Raw genomic sequence first — 19,399 nt, 5'->3', positions numbered from 1 at the left:
TGGCCAACATGGTGAAACCCTGTCTGTACTAAAAACTTCAAAAAACCAGGCATGGCCAAACGCCATCTCTACTACAAACTACAAGAAACCCGGCATGGTGGTGGCCAGAAACTTCAGTCCCAGCTACTCGGGAGGCTGAGGCAGGAGAATTGCTTGAATGCAGTAGGAGGACGCTGCAGTGATCTGAGATCACAACACTGCACTGTAGCCTGGAGACAGAGAGACTCTGTCTCAAAAACAAAACTAAACTAAGCAAAAAGCCAGATGTCCAACAGTGTTGAAGTCACAGGTCCCAGATGGAGCACAGGGGGCGCTTGCAGAAAATGCAGTGGCTTTGGAATACTTAGCAGGTATCTATGCCTGCTGAAAAATACGAAATTGTATTTCAAGGAGAAAACGTTGCAACTGAGAAATATGCCCCAAACCAAATTGTTACCTATGCCATCTTTTGATTGACATCGTCAATCAGGCCTCAGTTGGTGAGAAACTCCACTGACTGGTCGCTGGACTCCACAACACCTGAGGTCCGATTCACAATGGCAGTCAAAAAGGATATTCACTTGATATTCCAGAGGCCCCAGAAAGAATAATTTCTCTTCGAGACAAAGAAATGCATTTTACCTCGTCACGGGTTAGCTCATCATCCTCAATGTCTTCTAGTATGAGGTCCTGCGGGACCTCAACGGGACCTAAGAGAACACAGAGTGACAGTGCATTGGTGCTGCTCAGGAATCTCACCAGGAGCTTTGGGAAATGTGGACCGGGCTGGAGGGTATGGAGCGGGGTGTTTGACAAGCACGGACCCAGCTGCTGCTGGACCATTCTCCTGGGTGCTGAAGGAAGAAAAAGGAGAGGGGCAGAAAGAAATAAAAGAGCCTGGCTTCCTAGCCAGGACAACCGCATCAACGTGAAATTGTCATTTGAAGAACCGGTTAATACAGCAAGAAAGTGTACTACAGAAACAGGAAGTAGATTAGGGCTGCCTAGGACCAGGGGGGTGGGGGGTGGGGGGTAAGGGAGAACAGAGGAGTCACTACTAAGCGGGTTTTCTGAGGGGGAAAAACAGCTTCTAAAATTAAACTCTAACAATGGTCGCACAACCCTATAAATAGAGTAAAAGCACGGAATCACCTACTTTATATAAGTGAATTTGTTTGCATATGCACTACGTCTCGGTAACTCTTTAAAAGAAAAAGAATACGTACGGCGGTGACACCAAGTGGCGGGCTTCTCCTGCAATAAGAGAAAAAGAAACACCATAAGGATGACATCATGCTGGGTCCCGCTGGCACAGGTCTAATATTCACTTGGTGACGTTAGATAACCAGATGGCAGGCTGGGCGTGATGGTTCACGCATGTAATCCAGCATGTGGTGAGGCTTAGGCGGGCAGATCATGAGGGCAAGAGGTTGAGGCCATCCTGGCCAACATGCTGAAACCCTGTCTGTACTAAAAACTTCAAAAAATCCGGCGTGGTGGTGGCGAGAAACTTCAGTCCCAGCTATTCGAGAGGCTGAAGCTGGAGAATTGCATGAATGCAGGAAGAGGATGCTGCAGTGCTCTGAGATCACACCACTGCACTGTAGCCTGGAGACAGAGAGACTGTCTCAAAAGCAAAACTAAACTAAACAAAAAACCAGATGTCAAACAGTGTTGAAGTCACAGGCCCCAAATGGTGCACAGGGGGTGCTTGCAGAAAATGCAGTGGCTTTGGAATACTTAGCAGGTATCTATGCTGGCTGAAAAATACAAAATTATTTTTCAAGGAGAAAATGTGGCTACTGAGAAATATGCACAAGACCAGATTCTAAGTTATGCCATCTTTTGACTGACTTCGTCAATCAGGCCTCATTGGTGAGAAACTCCACTGACTCGTTGCTAGACTCCATGACACCTGAGGTCCGATTCACAATGGCAGTCAAAAAGGATGTTCACCTGATATTCCAGAGGCCCCAGAAAGAAAAATTTCTCTTCAAGACAAAGAAATGCATCTTACCACATCACGGGGTAGCTCATCATCCTCAATGTCTTCTAATATGAGGTCCTGTGGGACCTCAACGGGACCTAAGAGAACACAGTGACAGTCAGTGCATTGGTGCTGCTCAGGAATCTCACCAGGAGCTTTGGGAAATGTGGACCGGGCTGGAGAGTATGGAGCTGGGCGTTTGACAAGCACGGACCCAGCTGCTGCTGGACCATTCTCCTGGGTGCTGAAGGAAGGAAAAGGAGAGGGGTAGAAAGAAATGAAAGAGCCTGGCTTCCTAGCCAGGGCAACCTCATCAACGTGAGATCGTCATTTGAAGAACCGGTTAATACAGAAAGGCAGTGTAGTACAGAAACAGGAAGTAGATTAGGGCTGCCTAGGACCAGGGGCGTGGGGGGTTGGGGAGAACAGAGGAGTCACTACTAAGCGGGTTTTCTGAGGGGGAAAGACAGCTTCTAAAGTTAGACTCTAACAATGGTTGCACAACCGTATAAATAGAGTAAAAACACGGAATCACCTACTTTAAATAAGTGAATTTGTTTGCATACGCACTACGTCTCGGTAACTGTTTAAAAGAAAAAGAATACGTACGGCGGTGACACCAAGCGGCGGGCTTCTCCTGCAATAAGAGAAAAAGAAACACCATGAGGATGACATCATGCTGGGTTTCGCTGGCACAGGTCTAATGTTCACTTGGTGACGTTAGATAACCAGATGGCAGGCTGGGCACGGTGGTTCATGCATGTAATCCAGCATGTGGCAAGGCTGAGGCGGGCAGATCATGAGGGCAAGAGGTTGAGGCCATCCTGGCCAACATGGTGAAACCCTGTCTGTACTAAAAACTTCAAAAAACCCGGCATGGTGAAACGCCACCTCTACTACGAACTACAAAAAACCTGGCATGGTGGTTGCGAGAACCTTCAGTCCCAGCTACTCGGGAGGCTGAGGCAGGAGAATTGCTTAATGCAGTAGGAGGACACTGCAGTGCTCTGAGATCACACCGCTGCACTGTAGCCTGGTGACAGAGAGACTCTGTCTCAAAAACAAAACTAAACTAAGCAAAAAACCAAATGTCAAACAGTGATGAAGTCACAGGCCCCAAATAGAGCAAGGGATGCTTGCACAAAATGCAGTGGGTTTGGAATACTTAGCAGGTATCTATGCTGGCTGAAAAGTACAAAACTATTTTTCAAGGAGAAAATGTGGCTACTGAGAAATATGCACAAGACCAGATTCTAAGTTATGCCATCTTTTGACTGACATCGTCAATCAGGCCTCAGTTGGTCAGAATCTCCACTGACTGGTCACTAGAGTTCATGACGACTGAGGTCTGATTCACAATGGCAGTCAAAAAGGATATTCACTTGATATTCCAGAGGCCCCAGAAATAAATTATTTCTCTTCGAGACAAAGAAATGCATCTTACCACATCACGGGGTAGCTCATGGTCTTCCATGTCTTGCAAAATGAGGTCCTCTGAGACCTGAACACCACCTAAGACAACACAGAGTGACAGTCAGTGCATTGGTGCTTCTCAGGAATCTCACAAGGAGCTTTGGGAAATGTGGACCGGGCTAGAATGTATGGAGCTGGGCGATGAGAAGCAGGGACCCAGCTGCTGCTGGACCATTCTCCTTGGTGCTGAGGGAAGGAAAATGAGAGGGGCAGAAAGAAATGAAAGAGCCTTGGCTTTCTAGCTAGGGCAATCTCATCAACGTGAAATCCTCATTTGAAGAATCGGTTAATACAGAAAGGCAGTGTACTATAGAAACAGAAAGTAGATTAGGGCTGCCTAGAACCAGGGGTGTGGGGGGGGTTGGGGGAAACAGAGGAGTCACTACTAAGGGGGTTTTCTGATTGGAAACCAAGAGCTTCTAATATTAGATTCTAACAATGGTTGCACAACCCGGTAAATAGAGTGAAAACACTGAATCACCTAATTTAAATGGGTGAATTAGTTTGCATGTCAACTACGTCTCGGTAACTGTTTAAAAGGAAAAGAGTACGTACAGTGGCGATACTGGGCTGCAGGCTTCTCCTGCAATAAGAGAAAAAGAAACACCATGAGGATTACATCATGCTGGGTCCCATTGGCACAGGTCTTGTATTCACTTGGTGACATTAGGAAACCAGACGGCAGACTGGGCGTGGTGGCTCACGCATGTAATCCCAGCACCTTGGGAGGCTGAGGTGGGCAGATCATGAGGGCAAGAGATTGAGACCATCCTGGCCAACAGGGTGAAACCCCGTCTCTACTAAAAACTACAAGAAACCCGGCATGGTGGTGGCGAGAACCTTCAGTCCCAGCTACTCGGGAGGCTGAGGCAGGAGAATTGCTTGAATGCAGTAGGAGGACGCTGCAGTGATCTGAGATCACACCACTGCACTGTAGCCTGGTGGCAGAGAGACTCTGTCTCAAAAACAAAACTAAACTAAACAAAAAACCAGATGTCTAACAGTGATGAAGTCACAGGCTCCAATGGAGAACAGGGGATGCTTGCAGAAAATGCAGTGGGTTTGGAATACTTAGCAAGTATCTATGCTGGCTGAAAAATACAAAATTATTTTTCAGGAAGAATATGTTGCTACTGAGAAATATGCTCACTACTAGGTTTTCAGTGATGTCATCTTCTGACTGACATCATCAATCAGGCTTCAGTTTGTCATACATTCCAGTGACTGGTAGCTAGAGTTTATGACAGCTGAGGCCTGATGCACAATGGCAGTCAGAAATGATACTCACTTGATATTCTAGAAGCCCCCAAAAAAGACATTTGTCTTCAAGACAAAGAAATGCATCTTACTATGTCAGGTGATGTCTCCTTAAGGTTTTCACGTGTAAACTCCTTTGGGTCTTGAAGAGGAGCTAGGAGAACACAGAGAGACAGTAAGTACACTGGTGATGCTGAGGAATCCCACAAGAAGTCTTGGGGGATGTGGACAGAAGCTGCAGTGTATGGAAGGGGGCTGTTGACAAGCATGAACTGAGCTCCTGCTTGGCCACTCTCCTTGGTGCTGAAGGAAGGCATAGGAGAGGGGAAGAAAGAAATGAAAGAGCCTTGGCTTTCTAGTTCGGGAAACCTCATCAGTGTGAAATAGTCTGCAAACCGGTTAATACAGAACGGCACTGTATGGCTCAGTGAGAGCATCTCATCACACCTGCTGCCCAAGTGAAGGTGTAGGCAAATCCCAACATTTTATGAAATGTTACAGGATTATTTAGCTTCTGTGGATCTACATATCCTGCTGCTACATTTATCATCTGCCCTGTTGTATTTTTTAAATTTAAAAGCTTACATATTTATTATTTTAATTGTTGTGCATTTCAATGATATATTTAGTGAGTAACATTCATGATGCTGTGTCAAAAATGAGAAAAATCAAATCTAAATTCATAATCTAGCTTCTGCCTTGGGCATTGAAAGACAAACAGCAGTATAATCTCGAATAGAGGAAAAATAAATAACGACTGCAGAAATTAATGGAATAAAAAACAGGAAATCATCAGAGAAAATCAACAACAACAAAAACAGTTCTTTGGAAAGATCAATAACACTGATAAACCTCTACCTTTTCTAACCTCAAAGGAAAAGAAGGAAGTCACGATGTACTAATAATATCAGTTCAAGACGAGTTGAATCAAAAAATAATAAAGGAATGTTGTGAACACATCTGTGCTCACACTTGGAAACATTATATGAAATGAGCTAACTTTTTGGATCTGTTTCAGAAGGTTAAACATCTTCTCATGATAAATGAATCATCTGAATAGGCCTATATTTATATTAGAAATTGAATCAATAATTAGTATCTTCTCAAAAGAACAAAAACACTACCTTCAGATGATTTCACCGGTAAATTCTACCAAAATTCTTACAAAGAAACGTGGTCTTACCATACGAGCAAGTAACCATAATTTTAGTATTTCCTTACATTTTAAAATTATGTTTCCAAACAAGACACAAGAAGGTTTGTAATTGCTGTATTCATAATTGCCCAAACTGAAAGCAAATGTCTAAACATTTGAGATGTCCTTTACTATCAAAAGTGAACCAAGCCTGGGCAACACTGTGAAACCCTGTCTCTACAAAAAAAAAAATAAAATTTAAAAAAAGAGCTTGGTATAAAGCATGTGCATTATAGCCATCTGCTTGGGAGGCTGAGGTAGAAGGATCATCTGAACACGTGGAGGTCAAGATTGCAATGAGCTGTGATTGCACCAGTGCACTCCTGGGTGACAAAATGAGACCTTTTCACAAAAACAAAGAAACAAAAAGAACCAACCTCTAAGCTGCCAATGTAACTTTACTTGTGTAGTTGCATCACCCATTAATTTAATGCATTTAAATGGGCACAAATGAAATAAATGAAGAACATCACATAGCATTTACTGAGTTTCTCTGGGACACTGGATGAGTAAACTGGAATTGTTTGCTTCAATCAACTTAATGATATAATTTCCACCCTACCTTCATTTGCAGTGGGGCAATTTTTTTTACGCCTCCGTTTTTGTACCCAGCTCCTCACACGGCCAGCCAAACCTGCAAGGTAGAAATGTATTATAATAAAGACAATTCTTGACATCTTGCTGGCAGAAGACCACAGAGAAATTAGTAAAAACTTATTCAGTTTAAACTTTTGATCCTAGTTTTCATCGACTGCTTTTCAATGCTACCTGAATTAGATCTGGGTTCTAGGAAGATTTGTTTGTCCAGGCAGATACCTTTATTCACATGAGACAATAGAAAAGCAGAAGACCCAAGTTACCAAGAATAGGCTGGGTTCAAATCCTACTTAGAATCTGCACATACCTGGGAGAGGGATATGAACCCATCTGTGCCTCTCTTCCCTATTCTGAGATGTAGAAACATTAGTAGATCTATGCTATAGACCTACTAAGGTCTATAGCACCTAAAAGAATGAAATGCAGATAAAGACTTAAAAAGACTCTTTTCTTTTGTAAATGCCCTAAAATGTTCAATCATTCAATGTCGAGAAAGATAATCCAGATACTTGGTAGTGGTTGAATACAGAGAGGAAGCCTGCATGTCTCCTGTGCAGGGTAGGATGGAAAGTGACTTCACAGTTTCCATGGACACATGATTTCCAGCTCATGACAGAGATCTGTGATTGCCCTGATCCCCACATCAGCCCCAAGGGACAGGCAGGGAAGGGGCTACAACCCACATTTTCCAATTCAGTGTATTAAAACTCAGACATTTTGAGTGACTTGCCCAGAGTCACCACAGTGAGGAGTGATAGATCTGAGGTAATAATGTAGTTGGTTCCCCGGGGATAGAGATCCTGGAACACCTGAGTCCTCTAGATCATGCCCTGAACCCTGGACTGAGAGCTCTTCTCACAAGCTTTGTCAAATCCTGCTGCCCCAACATTTCTGTGGGATGGTTGAAGCTCTGGAGAGGTGGCAGGTGGCTTACCGCATTTACTGACCTACTCTATTATCCCCATGTTGTCACTTTTATTAGTTTTATGACCCATAAGGCAAACATTTTAAGTCTCTCAGTTATGCATGGTCAGAGATTTTACCTAAGTCCACTCTTTCTACCCATCAGGTGATTTTCATCTGCTGGGCTAGAGCTGGCCTGATGTAAAAAATAACACACGGCATACCATGGAGCTGCTGCTGCGTGCCACGCCCCTGTGAACATGGCATACTATGGAGCTGCTGCGTGCCACGCTCCTGTGCACGTGGCATACCACGGGGCTGCTCCATACCCCAATCCTGGGCACATTCTTGCCTTGCTTCTGCTTTCCCAGCTCTGACAATCCTAATTCTGGCTTCCAAACCAATCCTGTATGTCCCTCTCAGTTCTCAGACTTGCCTCAACTGTTGGATATTTTAATCACTGTTGTAGTGACCATGACTGAACTGTGACATTTCATATACCATACTATATGTTTATCTTTTTATATATTTCTTAATAATATTTAACTTATTTTTTTCAGACTTTTTAGAAACATTACTGGGCTAGGTGTGCTGGCCCACGGCTATAATCCTGACATTTTTAGAGGCTGAGGCAGGAGGATTAGCTTAAGGTCAGAAGTTTAAGACCAACCTGGACAACACAGTGAGACCTCAATTCTACAAAAAGCTTCTAAATGTCATCAGATGTGGTGGTGAGCCCTTGTATCCCTAGCTACATGGAAACCTGTTGTGGGAAGATCATCTGAGCCTAGAAGATTGAGGCTGCAGTGAGCTATGATCACACCACTGCACTCCAGCCGGGGTAACAAAGCAAGACCCTGTCTCTTCAAAATAAAAAGCATTACTGTGTTACAAGTATCCCCATTTTGTTTCTCATTAACTAATATTGCTGTTTTCATCCTGAGGCTTAATTGCTTTAGTAAGCTAAAAGAAAGTTTTTTAGACAAGGTAGTATTTAAAGCAGGCCATATGCATGCCTTTTTATAGATTCTAGTTTTATATGCCATAAAATCAAAGAGCAGTCTGTATACTACACAAGGCACAACAGATTACAAACCAAAGCTTTCTCTAACTCAAAGGCGAAAAGTGCACACTTAACATCCTTTGCAGAACCCATAGCAAAATAATGTTTTGAGAAACTATGCACTTTGGCTACCCAGTGAAGTTAGGAGAAAACTGTCACAGGTCATCAAGACTTCCCCAACGTTGTCTTTTACTTTTAAATAATGAAATACACATTATTTCTCCTGCTTTCTTTCATGTATATTACCGCATGTTCTCCTTTTGGCTTTTCTGCGTACCCTATCTTGGGAATCACTCCACAGCAATAAAAAGACATCTTACTCTTTTTCACAGCTCCATACTTCTCCTTTATGTACAAGTACCAGCTTATTTTACTAGTCCCTTACTAGGCATGTCAGTTATTTCCAATATTTAACTATTGAAAATAATGCAACAAGAACTTTGCAAATAGTTTGTTTTATATTTATGGAGCATAACTTCAGAATAAAATTCCTCAAAGTAGAATGTCTGATTCAAATGCATTTTCACGGTTGTGAGATTGTGCCAAATTCCCCTTCATGGAGTTGAGTCTTTTTGCATTTCTACCAGCAATACATGAATGCAACTTTCCTCACAGCCACACCAAGGAATGTTCTGCCATGGTTTTGGGATTTTCCTCAATAGGAGAGACCCTGCAATAGAGCTGTCATTTGCCTTTCTTTTATGAGTGAAGATGTGTTTAAAAATCACCTGCATTTCTTTTTCTGTGACTTGTCTATTTACCACTTTATTATCCACTTTTAGTGTCACTTGATTTTTCTCAAGTCAGCCTCTTTCAGGTCATTGTTGTTTTTCTCTTCACTGTCGGCTCTTACCTGAACCACTCCACCAGTCTCCTAGCTGCTCTTCCTGCTTCCACCCTTGCCTGTATTACAGCATATTTACAGAGCTGCTGCTCAGTCTTTTTCTTAGAGAATTAACAGTAATCCTGGGCTATAATCCTCCAGTGGTTTTCAATCTCAACTGAAGTCCATCTTTTCTGTGAGTGTTCACTACATGTACAAGGCCTTCACCCACCTTATTCATCCCAGCATCCTTTTACTCTGCTGCAGCCACCATTGTGTCTTTCCCTCCTTTGCCTAAAACTTTGTTTCAAAGTTTCAAATCAAAACTTTGTTTCAATTTCAGGAATTCCAAAGCAGATATCCCTCTCTGGAAGCCCTCTCCCATTATGCTCACAGGGTTCCCCTCACTTTTTTATTTTTAAAACTAAATAAGATGGGGTGTATCTGTGTTGGCCAGGCTGGTCTTAAACTTCCAGCCTCAAGGAATCCCCTCATCCTGGCTTTCCAAAGTACTGGGATTAAAGGTGGGGGCAACTATACCCAGCCCATTTCACTTTTAAGACTGTTCACATGTCACTTAAAGAGAACATCCTGCTCTTAGCGCCAACCCTCCATCAAACTGCCCTCCTCTTTAATCCATTACCCTGCTTTACTTTCTTCCCAGCACGTCACCACCTGCCATTCTTGAGTATTCATGTGCTGGCTGCCCTTACTTCCCTATCGAATGTAAGGGTCAGACTTAGAATGGGGCTCTCTGTTGTGTTCCACTGTTGGCCATTTAAAACTGCTCAATACATATATTTCATTTTACCCCAAACTAGTTAAGTTTCTCCCAATTCTCCCAGATCTGCTAAAGTTGTCTTTTGTTTTATCATCTAAGACAGCATCAGATTTTTAAAACTGGTAGCTATTTAGAATTAAAGACACACGCTATCAAGATCCACAAAAATATAAATGAAGAATGTTAATGTCTAAAAGTCAATGGTAACTGCAGTTTGACACAAGTATATTTAAAACTAAAATACCTTAAATACAAAGTGACTCATTTCATCAGTTTAATTATGTCACTAGACAAAATATATTATCTGAATTTTATAACAAGATATCACGCACCTGTCATCAAAATGTGCTTTATGTGTGTTCTGAATCAAACATGACAGGACTGTTTCTGACTTTACAAAAAAAGACAGCCAATCGCAAGGGGTAGGTAAATAAATAGTGCTTTAACCAGTCCGTAGTACACTAAGCAGTTATTCAAAGTCATCAGGTAGAGCAGGGTGCCCTGGCAGGCAAAGACATCCTGGAGTGCTCTCTGGGTGTCAAGTACTGTTTGAGAAACTTACGCCATTATCTCACTGCTTTAAGTAAAAGTTACAAGGCAGCACATACAAAATAATCAGAAAGTTTTATTTTACAAAAAAGTTTGTGAAATAAAATATTATATTCAAATGCATAGCAATAATTTCCAGAAAAACAGTGCTCAAACTGTAACACAAGTGATCTATGGGTATTCTGAGTGTAATAAATAACTTTTCCTTATTTTCTACATCTTTTACATGAAACATACTGATAGTTATTTTAAAAGGAGGGTTCAAAATAGGTACTAGAAAGCTGAAAGACCTGCTGCTCAGAGGTCTCTACATCATATGCCCATGCTTTCCCTTCCCTGACCCCTCACTTGAGAGAGCCAACAAACCAGCAGCGTTCCTATGGTAAGAACACAAAAGGCTGCATGAAAAGTCGATGGGTAGTGATAAAATTGGATAATGAGCTCCTACTATCTTAATCTGTTACTTATATTACCCCTAGTCTTATTAGATATACTGCTAAATAAAGGCATGATAGGACAAAATATGTTTGAGTCTGAGATCTAAACTGGGTTCTTAGAGCTTCTCGTTGATATGGCTTCAAGACACAATGTTCTTTTGAAATATTTCAGAAGAGAACAATGAAGCAGAGCATTATTTATGGCATAAGTTCCTGAAACAGGACTTGCCACCTAGAGAGCACTCCAGGATGTCTTTCTACAGCAGTGCGCCCTGCTCTGCCTGATGCCTTTAAATGACTGCTTAGTGTGCCACAGAATGGTTGGAGTACTGGTTGCTGTGATATTTGTCTAAGTTACCAAAAGAATTCAACTCCTCATTATAGAAAGGCTAAAATGTTTCACATCTAACTAGGAATTTATCATTTTCCAAGAAAAGTGATACACAATTTTCTGAAATAAAGATATTAACAACAAACTCTAAATGTGTCTATACTTTATATTGTGTTCTGAACATGTTTCTTTCATTTTATTTGCCCAGCCAGGCTGGAGTGTACTGGCGCGATCTCGGCTCACTGCAACCTGCAACTCCCAGATTCAAGTGATTCTCCTGCCTCAGCCTCCCAGGTAGCTGGGATTACAGGTATGTGCCACCATGCCTGGCTAATTTTTTGTATACTTAGTAGAGAAGGGGTTGCATCATATTGGCCAGGCTGGTCCCAAACTCCTGACCTCAGGTAATCCGCCCACCTCGGCCTCCCAAAATGCTGGGATGACAGGCATGAGCCACCGTGCCTGGCCAAAGAATGAACACTGAAATTGAGGTTTCTGTTATCCCTTTACTGAATACAACAAAAACACGTTTGAACAGACATATAGAAACTTACTGTCATGCACATACACATAAAATGGTAAATTCTGTGCTCACAAACTATTTTTTCTTCAACTGCTCTGACTTAACACTTCTTACTCGGGGCCTTGCTTGCCCTCCTGCCAGCTTCTCCTTTCTCCTGACCAGGGCATTCTCAGCTTCAAATCAGTTAGCAGATGAAATTCTTCCACATTTATTAAACTGTTGATTTGACTGGTAAATGTAGGCCATTTTGTCACCCCTACTTTTGTCCTTATCCATTTTAATAAATGTACAGACAGAAGGTACAGCCAGGAGAGATGGCACATGCCTGTATTGTCAGCTTTCCTACAGGCTGAGGCAGCAGGAGTGCTTGAGCCCAGGCCAGGAGTCAGAAGCCTGGGCTCTGTGCCCACAGTGAGGACCCATCTCTTTAGGAGGAAAAATGGAGAGGTAAATGTGTAAAATAAGATGCAAAAGGAACTAATCAAGATGAAAGTAAGTTCTAAGAGAGGTCTATGTTATGGGTAGACCTTAAAATATAAGACATTCTGGAGTCTGTCAAGTTCTTTAAGAACTGAGTTTGGCATCACTACGACCTCCAATGTCTACTTTGATGACTTAGAACCTCAGTCCTGTTCAGCAGCCGTCTCACACAGTCCCTTCAGATCTCTAAGCCTTCCCTTCTGCATCAGCAACATAGCTAGAATATACACAGGCCTTATTTGTATTTGGAAGATTCCAGTAAGATGTACAGGAAAACATGTTTTACATCCTAAAGAATAAGGAAAAGGCTCACTTTGTTCTCTCACTACCTCATCTGCCAAATCAGACAGAATATCACACAGAGGCTTGCCATACACCACCAAGCAAGGAGTTTCCACAGGTACTTGCATGCTTTGTGTATAAGGTACAATCTATTAAGTCTCATAATTATTTATTCTTTCACAATTTTTCAATACTCTGAAAAGGGAGTACAGCACTTCCTTGTTACAAAGGCACACCCATCATGAGGCTTAATTATTCTGTGAAATAAGGTAAGAGCCAAACTGAAGTTTAAACACAAGACCTGTAAGACATTTTCTACATACTAATAAAATCTCTGCCATTAAAATGAAAGAAATGAGCTGATCATATTTTTATGTCTTTATGATATAATGTTTTCTATTTCAGTGGACTTAGTCTTTGTTCAAGGAACTGGTTACCCAGAATTATCTGTTGCTAGAATCATCTATTTCTAAAATCCTAAAGGATTTTAGACTGAAGGCTGCTGGCCCTAGCTGATGCCTGTCACCCCAAAAGCCTATGTCACCTGGTTAGCAGGAAACAACCAAGTCAGGCTACTGGCTCTCAATGCCCTGCCCCAGAGCCCCACCCAATGGCTCACAATGCCCTGCCCCACAGCCCCACCCAATGGCTCACAATGCCCATCCCTGCTGCTGCCCACCTATGGTCACCATTCCCCCCATGTGACTGCATTATTCATCCTGGGCTGCCTGAGCTTTCCAATCATGAGAAAAGGGAAGGGTGGTTGTTATTGGAAGTCGCCCTGGGTGCTGAACTCAGTAGAAAACCCTGGTTACTAATGTCAGTTCCATTAGCATCTCTGGTTTTCTGAGTCTGGTAGCTTTCATTTGCTCAACAAATGTAGTGATACACAAATGTTTGACTGATTTTGTAACTAAATGCTCCTCTCCTGTCTTACAAGTGTTAGTTTTTGTCTTCAAAAAAAATGAAATGCTTCCTCTCTCCTCCCCTTTCCCATCCTGTAGGAAGGGGAGCCATGAAAACAAACTCTTTTCCACAGGCAGAGTCTGGCCTTCTAACTCTCAAGTCTTTACCTTACAAATTCAAGTCGAAAGTCATTTCATCTCTTTTGGAAGCTGTAACCATAAGCTAGCTCTACCTGTCTTTCAGAAGGTAAGGAGGTAAAGCCCATGAAGTTACTGGAGTAGTGCCAAAGAGACATTCACATCAAAGTGGGAATTTTTAAGTAATCAGAGCTCCAGGGCTAAACTTTGGGTAAAACCACAGCAAAAACAACTTTTCTACAGCTCTGGCAGTAATATTTCATACCTTTTGCAGTCATTTTAAGCATGTCCCTCAATTTTTACTTTGGTTTTCAAATTACAATTGGAAGAAATAAAGCTGCTTCTGTCAAGGTGACTTCAAACCATCTCTTAAGAACACCATATAATCTCTTCCATAGCTCTATTTTAAATTTAAGAACTTTCCAAATATTTGAGTCTGAATTTTCCCAATTATTAGCTTCCTTATCGAATAGGAGAAAAGAAATGATTGGGCCTTTAACCGGCTCCTTCACTGAGGTACCATAGTAGCTGGATAGGTAAGGCTAGAGAATGGGATGGAGACTCCAAAACTGGAGTATCTGAATTTTCACTGGGGAAAGGGAAAGACTAGACCCCAAATGCCTCAAGCAAGAAGGCTCAACAACAAAGACAAGAGGCAGGACTAGCCTTTGTCCCCCATGCCCAGCCCTGGGAAAGCTGGCTATAGGCAGGAGGGAGCTGAGAGCTGAGGATGTCTCTGGAGTGAGGGGATGGGAAGGAGGTGGGGGAGGTGGCGGCCAGAAAGAAAATGGCACCTGTGGCTTCTTTACCTTTGCGCCGCTTTGACTTGGGCTGCACGTGCTGGACCTCCACCACTCCGGGATGTAAAATGGCAGGCTCTGCAGTCATGGATTCTGGTGGTGTAGCTGCCACAGACTGAGTCCCACAACATGATGCCACTGCCTCCCGGCACCAGGCACAAATGAGGCCAGCCCTGGGGCCTAGGCAATTCCCCATAGGTGACCTATAAGGGGACTTTCAAAACAAAGCAATGCACAAAATCAGAAAAAAAAAAACACAAAAAAGAACAATGAGAACACGTGGACACAGGGAGGGGAGCACTACACACTGGGGTCTGTTGTGGGGAAATAGGGGAGGGACAGCAGGGGGTGGGGAGTTGGGGAAAGATAGCATGGGGAGAAATGCCAGATATAGGTGATGGGGAGGAAGACAGCACATCACACTGCCACGTGTGTACCTATTCAACAACCTTGCATGTTCTTCACATGTAACCACAATACGAAAATGAAAAAGAAAAAGAAAAAAAAAACAAAGCAACAAACAAAATAAACAACAACAAAAAAACCAAGCAACACACAAAATAAAAATAAAATTAAAAAAGGCAAAGAAAGAAAAAGCAAAGCAACAGTGCAAGCCACAAGGGCACAAACACTTCCGTTAGAGTAGTCAGAGCTCCTCCTCCTCCCACTACCAGCTTCTGACTGAAGGCTGCTGGCCCTGGCTGATGCCTGTTACCCACAAAGCCTCCTATGTCACCTGGTTACCAGGAAACAACAAAGTCAGGCCAGTGGCTCACAATGCCACTTCCCACAACCCCACCCAAAGGCTCACAATGCCCATCCCTGCTGCTGGCCACCTGTGGCCACCCTGCCCCACTTGGTGACTGCATTATTCATCCTGAGTGGCCGGAGATACTCCATTTTTCACCATAGGCCTCAGAAAACCCAGAAGTGTCCCTTCATAGATTCTATATAGAGAGTGTATCTAACCTGTGAATAAAAACAAAGGTTTCGTTCGGCATGATAAATCCACAAACACACAGGATTTTCACAGAATCCTTTGGGGCCCACCTCTCACCTTCAGCTTCCTGTTCTTGGTTATTTGGGCTTCAGTCTTGTATGCTCTGTCAGGTTCTAGGCCTTGTAAGGGTGAGTTCCATGTCTCCACTCATTTATATGTGCCCAGGACGGTTGGCTCTTGGGAGGGTCTTCACGACTGAGGCCATGGATCCTTCGCACTGTCCCTTGAATCCACTTGACACAAAATACTCATCCTGCAGTGATGCTTTGAAAGTGATGCTTCCATTCAATTAGGGGCCAACTGTATTACGGATCCCTAGTACCGAATACATGGCATATGAGAAATGAATGAAAAATGAGTGAATGAACTCAAGTGTGCCTACAAGGTGAGAGAAAAATGGTCCTACTTACTAGGTGTGCTACGAAGGCATCTGGGACCATTGGCTTTGCTATTTCATAGTAGGCCTGGGGCTTTGAAGGCTGGTATTTCCTCATTCTAAACCTCAAATTCCAATAAATTACCACCAAGTGGACAAAGGTCCATGGGCCAGAGCTCTTGGTGTGAACAACATACCTTTTGTGGGTGTGATTAATGGACAGGGACTATACAAAACTAAAAACAATGTTTGTGTGCTGACTACCTGCAAGCCATGGTGATAAAACACTCTGTATACAGGATCTTATTCAATGCTTGTTACAAATCCATGAAGTGGATTTTTACGCAAACTTTCTATTCGAGCTTTTTGGAACAAGAGGCTAGTGTGGTGACTTTCACCTACTCGGCAGCAGATTCAGATACTTGTTATCTGATGGCCAATCTCGTTACATGTATACTCCTACATGCTTCTCCTCTCCCTCTCATGATTTTATAGCAAATCCCACACATCATATAATTTCCTCCCTGACTCTCTTGGTATATGTCTGTAAAAGATATGATTCTTGTTCTTTCAAGACAAGGTCTCTCTCAACCAGGGTGGAGTTCAGTGGCATGATCTTGGTTAACTGTGGCCTCTCCTGCCTCAGCTTCCTGAGTAGCTGCAACTACAGACTCACACCACCATGCCAAGCTAATTTTTTTATTTGTATTTTAGTAGAGACAGGGTCTTGCTATGTTGCCCAGGCTGGTCTAGAATTCCTGGATTCAAAGGCTCTTCCTATCTTGACCTCCCACACTACTAAGATTATAGGTGTGAAGCACCATGCCCGGAGACAAGAACTCTTTAAAAAATATAATAATCCCAATACCATCATCAACCAACCATCTCACACCATTGCTCTTTATCACAGTCAACTCTCCTCCTAGCTCCAAATTTCTAGTCATTTCATGTATTTATTGTATGAATAAGGATCCAAATAAAGTCTCTCCTTGGGATTGTTTGAGTCACCTCTTAGGGTTTTCTTGATCCTGACAACTTCCCACTTTGATCTCTGTGCTGTCCCTTGCAGTCCATTTATTGAATAAATCAGGTCATTTCCCCATAGTTTGGATTACGCTAAGTGTGTTCTTATTATGCTGTTTCTCATACTGTGAATTTTGCTAATTGTATCTTGTGATGTTGGTTAACTTGCTCTTCACTTTGTTCTAGCTTTGATAAATTAGTAGTTTGATCTAAAGACGTGGTGAGATTCAGGTTGGACTTGAGGGTCAGGGCAAAGACTGTGCTAGTTTCTTCTGGGAGGAGTTGTGTAGTTTCTGGACATCTTTTTTTTAATTGGTGATGTTAATGGCCATTGATCAATTATGGATTGAACAATGAAGGTATTGTTGTATCATTCCTTCTTCATTTATGAGCTGCCATACTTCCAGAAAGAGATACTGCTACCTGAAGGGCCTTGCATGAAGAAAAAAATGAAGCAGATGTAAAAAAGAGATGCTGCTTCTAATAAACTGTGTTACTCACTTGTACAACTTATATAGAAAATGCCAGTTCATGGCTTGATTTCTTCTGCTTAACCATTTTTCAAAATGATGGGCTGTTTCATTTATATCCTTCAATGGTGACCACTTGTATTTATTTATAGACAGGGAGGGTCTAGCTCTGTTGCCCGGGCTGGTATGCAGAGAAGCAGTCATGCCACTATAGCCTCAAACTTCTAGGCTCAGGTGACCCTCCCATCTCAGCTTTCTGAGTAGCTGGGACCAAAGACACATGCCCTCATACTTGAGTAATTTAAAAAATGTTTTGTAGAGACAGAGTCCCCCTATGTTGCACAGGCTGGTCTTAAACTGCTGGATGAAGTGATCCTCCTAACTCAGCCTCTTGGAGTGTTGAAATTACAGGCATGAGGAACTGTGCCAGTCCACTTTTATTTTTTCAAAAGGATCATTATGAATGCAGATATTCAAACATATCTGATATATCTCAATTCACTGCAACTATTATCCTTATTAATGTATAAAATGTCCTATCTTTGGTTAGGAGTCCCTTCAGATTGGCCCTTCAGACATGTTGAAATCATCCTAATAATCTTTGATGGATTCTTTGCTATCTGGAGTGACAATATGTTCCAGGCTCCTTACACATTTCTGGCCTAGACCTAAAATCAGCACTTTCTCCAAGAAGGCTTCTTTTCTTTCATTGGGCAATGGTATTTTGAGACTATATTGAGACTACAATCTTGGTGCTAGGGGTAAATAGTATAATTTTACAACTTAGAAAACTGCCTGGCTCATGCCTGTAATCCTAGCATGTTCAAAGGCCGAGATGGGTGGATCACCTAAGGTCACAACTTTCAGACCAGCCCGGACAACATGGTGAAACCCCATCTGTACTAAAAATACAATAAATTAGCCAGGCATCATGGCAGGAGCCTGTAATCCCATCACCTTGGGAGGCAGAGACAGGCAGATCACAAGGTCAAGAGATCAAGACCATCCTGGCCAACATGGTGAAACCTCGCCTCTACTAAAAATAGAAAAATATTAGGCAGGCACAATGGCACTTACCTGTGGTCCCAGATACTCCGGAGGCTGAGGAGGAAGAATGCTTGAACCCAGGAGGTGGAGGCTGCAGTAAGCCAAGATTGGGCCAGCGCACTCCAGCCTGGTGACAAAGCCGGAATCCGTCTAAAATAAACAAATAAGCCAGTCATAGTGGCTCATGCCTGTAATCCAAGCACTTTGGAGGCAAAGGCGGGCGGATCACCTGAGGGCGAGAGTTCATGACCCACCTGACAAATATGGTGAAACCCCATCTTTAAATGAAAAGAAGAAAGAAAAGTAAATAATAAATAAATAAGTAAATACATGCAAGACTGCCTCTAAATCATTATACAGATAGTTAAGAAAATGAATAAATGCAAGCCTGCACACAAAGTATAAAAATAATGTTGTGAGCCTGGGTCTAAATAAAATAAATGAGTAAATGTGAGCCCGCCTCTAAATAATCAGCTAGCAAGCTAGATAAATACATAAATCCAAGTCTGCCTCCAAATACTTAAATAAATAAATTCGGCCTGCTTCTCCATTACTACGCCAGCAAATAAATAAATAAATAACTGCAAGTCTGCCTCCAAATAAATCAATAGATAAATAAATCAATAAATAAGCAGCCCCACTTGGTGGCTCATGTTTTTAATACCCCACCCATTGGGAGCCTGAGCTGGCTGTATCACCTGAGGTCAGGACATTGAGACCAGCCTGGCTGAGATGGTGAAACAATCCTTGTGTCTATTTTTTAAAAAAAAGGTAAAAATAATTAAATAAATTAATTAAAACATAAATAAATAAATGCAAGCTGGCCTTCCTGTCTCTAAGTAAATAAATCAGAAACTTTGTAAATAAGTAAATAAAGGCTGGGTGAGCTGGCTCAGTCCTGTAATCCCAGCACTTTGGGAGGCCAAGACCGATGGATCACGAGGTCAAGAGATCAAGACCACCCTGGCCAACATGGTGAA

The 19,399-nt window shown here is 42.4% G+C and overlaps 1 protein-coding gene across 50 annotated transcripts in view; it reads right to left on the bottom strand.

Annotated features, from left to right (window-relative positions):
* Nucleotides 1-19,399, bottom strand: part of LOC128930859 (uncharacterized) — an 86,429-nt gene that overhangs the window by 47,315 nt on the left and 19,715 nt on the right. For 37 of the 50 annotated variants that reach the window (XM_078353758.1, XM_078353753.1, XM_078353751.1 and 34 more), the window contains 12 exons: nucleotides 18,674-18,697; nucleotides 18,450-18,569; nucleotides 15,561-15,818; nucleotides 14,513-14,717; nucleotides 6,454-6,525; nucleotides 4,789-4,850; nucleotides 3,995-4,022; nucleotides 3,411-3,478; nucleotides 2,576-2,603; nucleotides 1,997-2,064; nucleotides 1,206-1,233; nucleotides 622-689 (listed from right to left, as the gene is read on the bottom strand). In XM_078353758.1, the coding sequence (XP_078209884.1) occupies nucleotides 622-689; nucleotides 1,206-1,233; nucleotides 1,997-2,064; nucleotides 2,576-2,603; nucleotides 3,411-3,478; nucleotides 3,995-4,022; nucleotides 4,789-4,850; nucleotides 6,454-6,525; nucleotides 14,513-14,699 (609 nt within the window). In that variant the 5' untranslated portion in view covers nucleotides 14,700-14,717; nucleotides 15,561-15,818; nucleotides 18,450-18,569; nucleotides 18,674-18,697. Of the gene's footprint in view, nucleotides 1-621; nucleotides 690-1,205; nucleotides 1,234-1,996; nucleotides 2,065-2,575; nucleotides 2,604-3,410; nucleotides 3,479-3,994; nucleotides 4,023-4,788; nucleotides 4,851-6,453; nucleotides 6,526-14,512; nucleotides 14,718-15,560; nucleotides 15,819-15,913; nucleotides 17,335-18,449; nucleotides 18,570-18,673; nucleotides 18,698-19,399 lie in introns of all 50 variants that reach the window. The other 13 variants (XM_078353715.1, XM_078353742.1, XM_078353726.1 and 10 more) reach the window with 5 other exon arrangements.

Source organism: Callithrix jacchus, chromosome 17, assembly GCF_049354715.1.
Source record: "Callithrix jacchus isolate 240 chromosome 17, calJac240_pri, whole genome shotgun sequence".
In the NCBI taxonomy this organism is placed as follows: Eukaryota; Metazoa; Chordata; class Mammalia; order Primates; family Cebidae; genus Callithrix; species Callithrix jacchus.
Note: the sequence above shows the minus strand (reverse complement) of the source record. Positions and strands in the feature narration are given on the sequence as shown.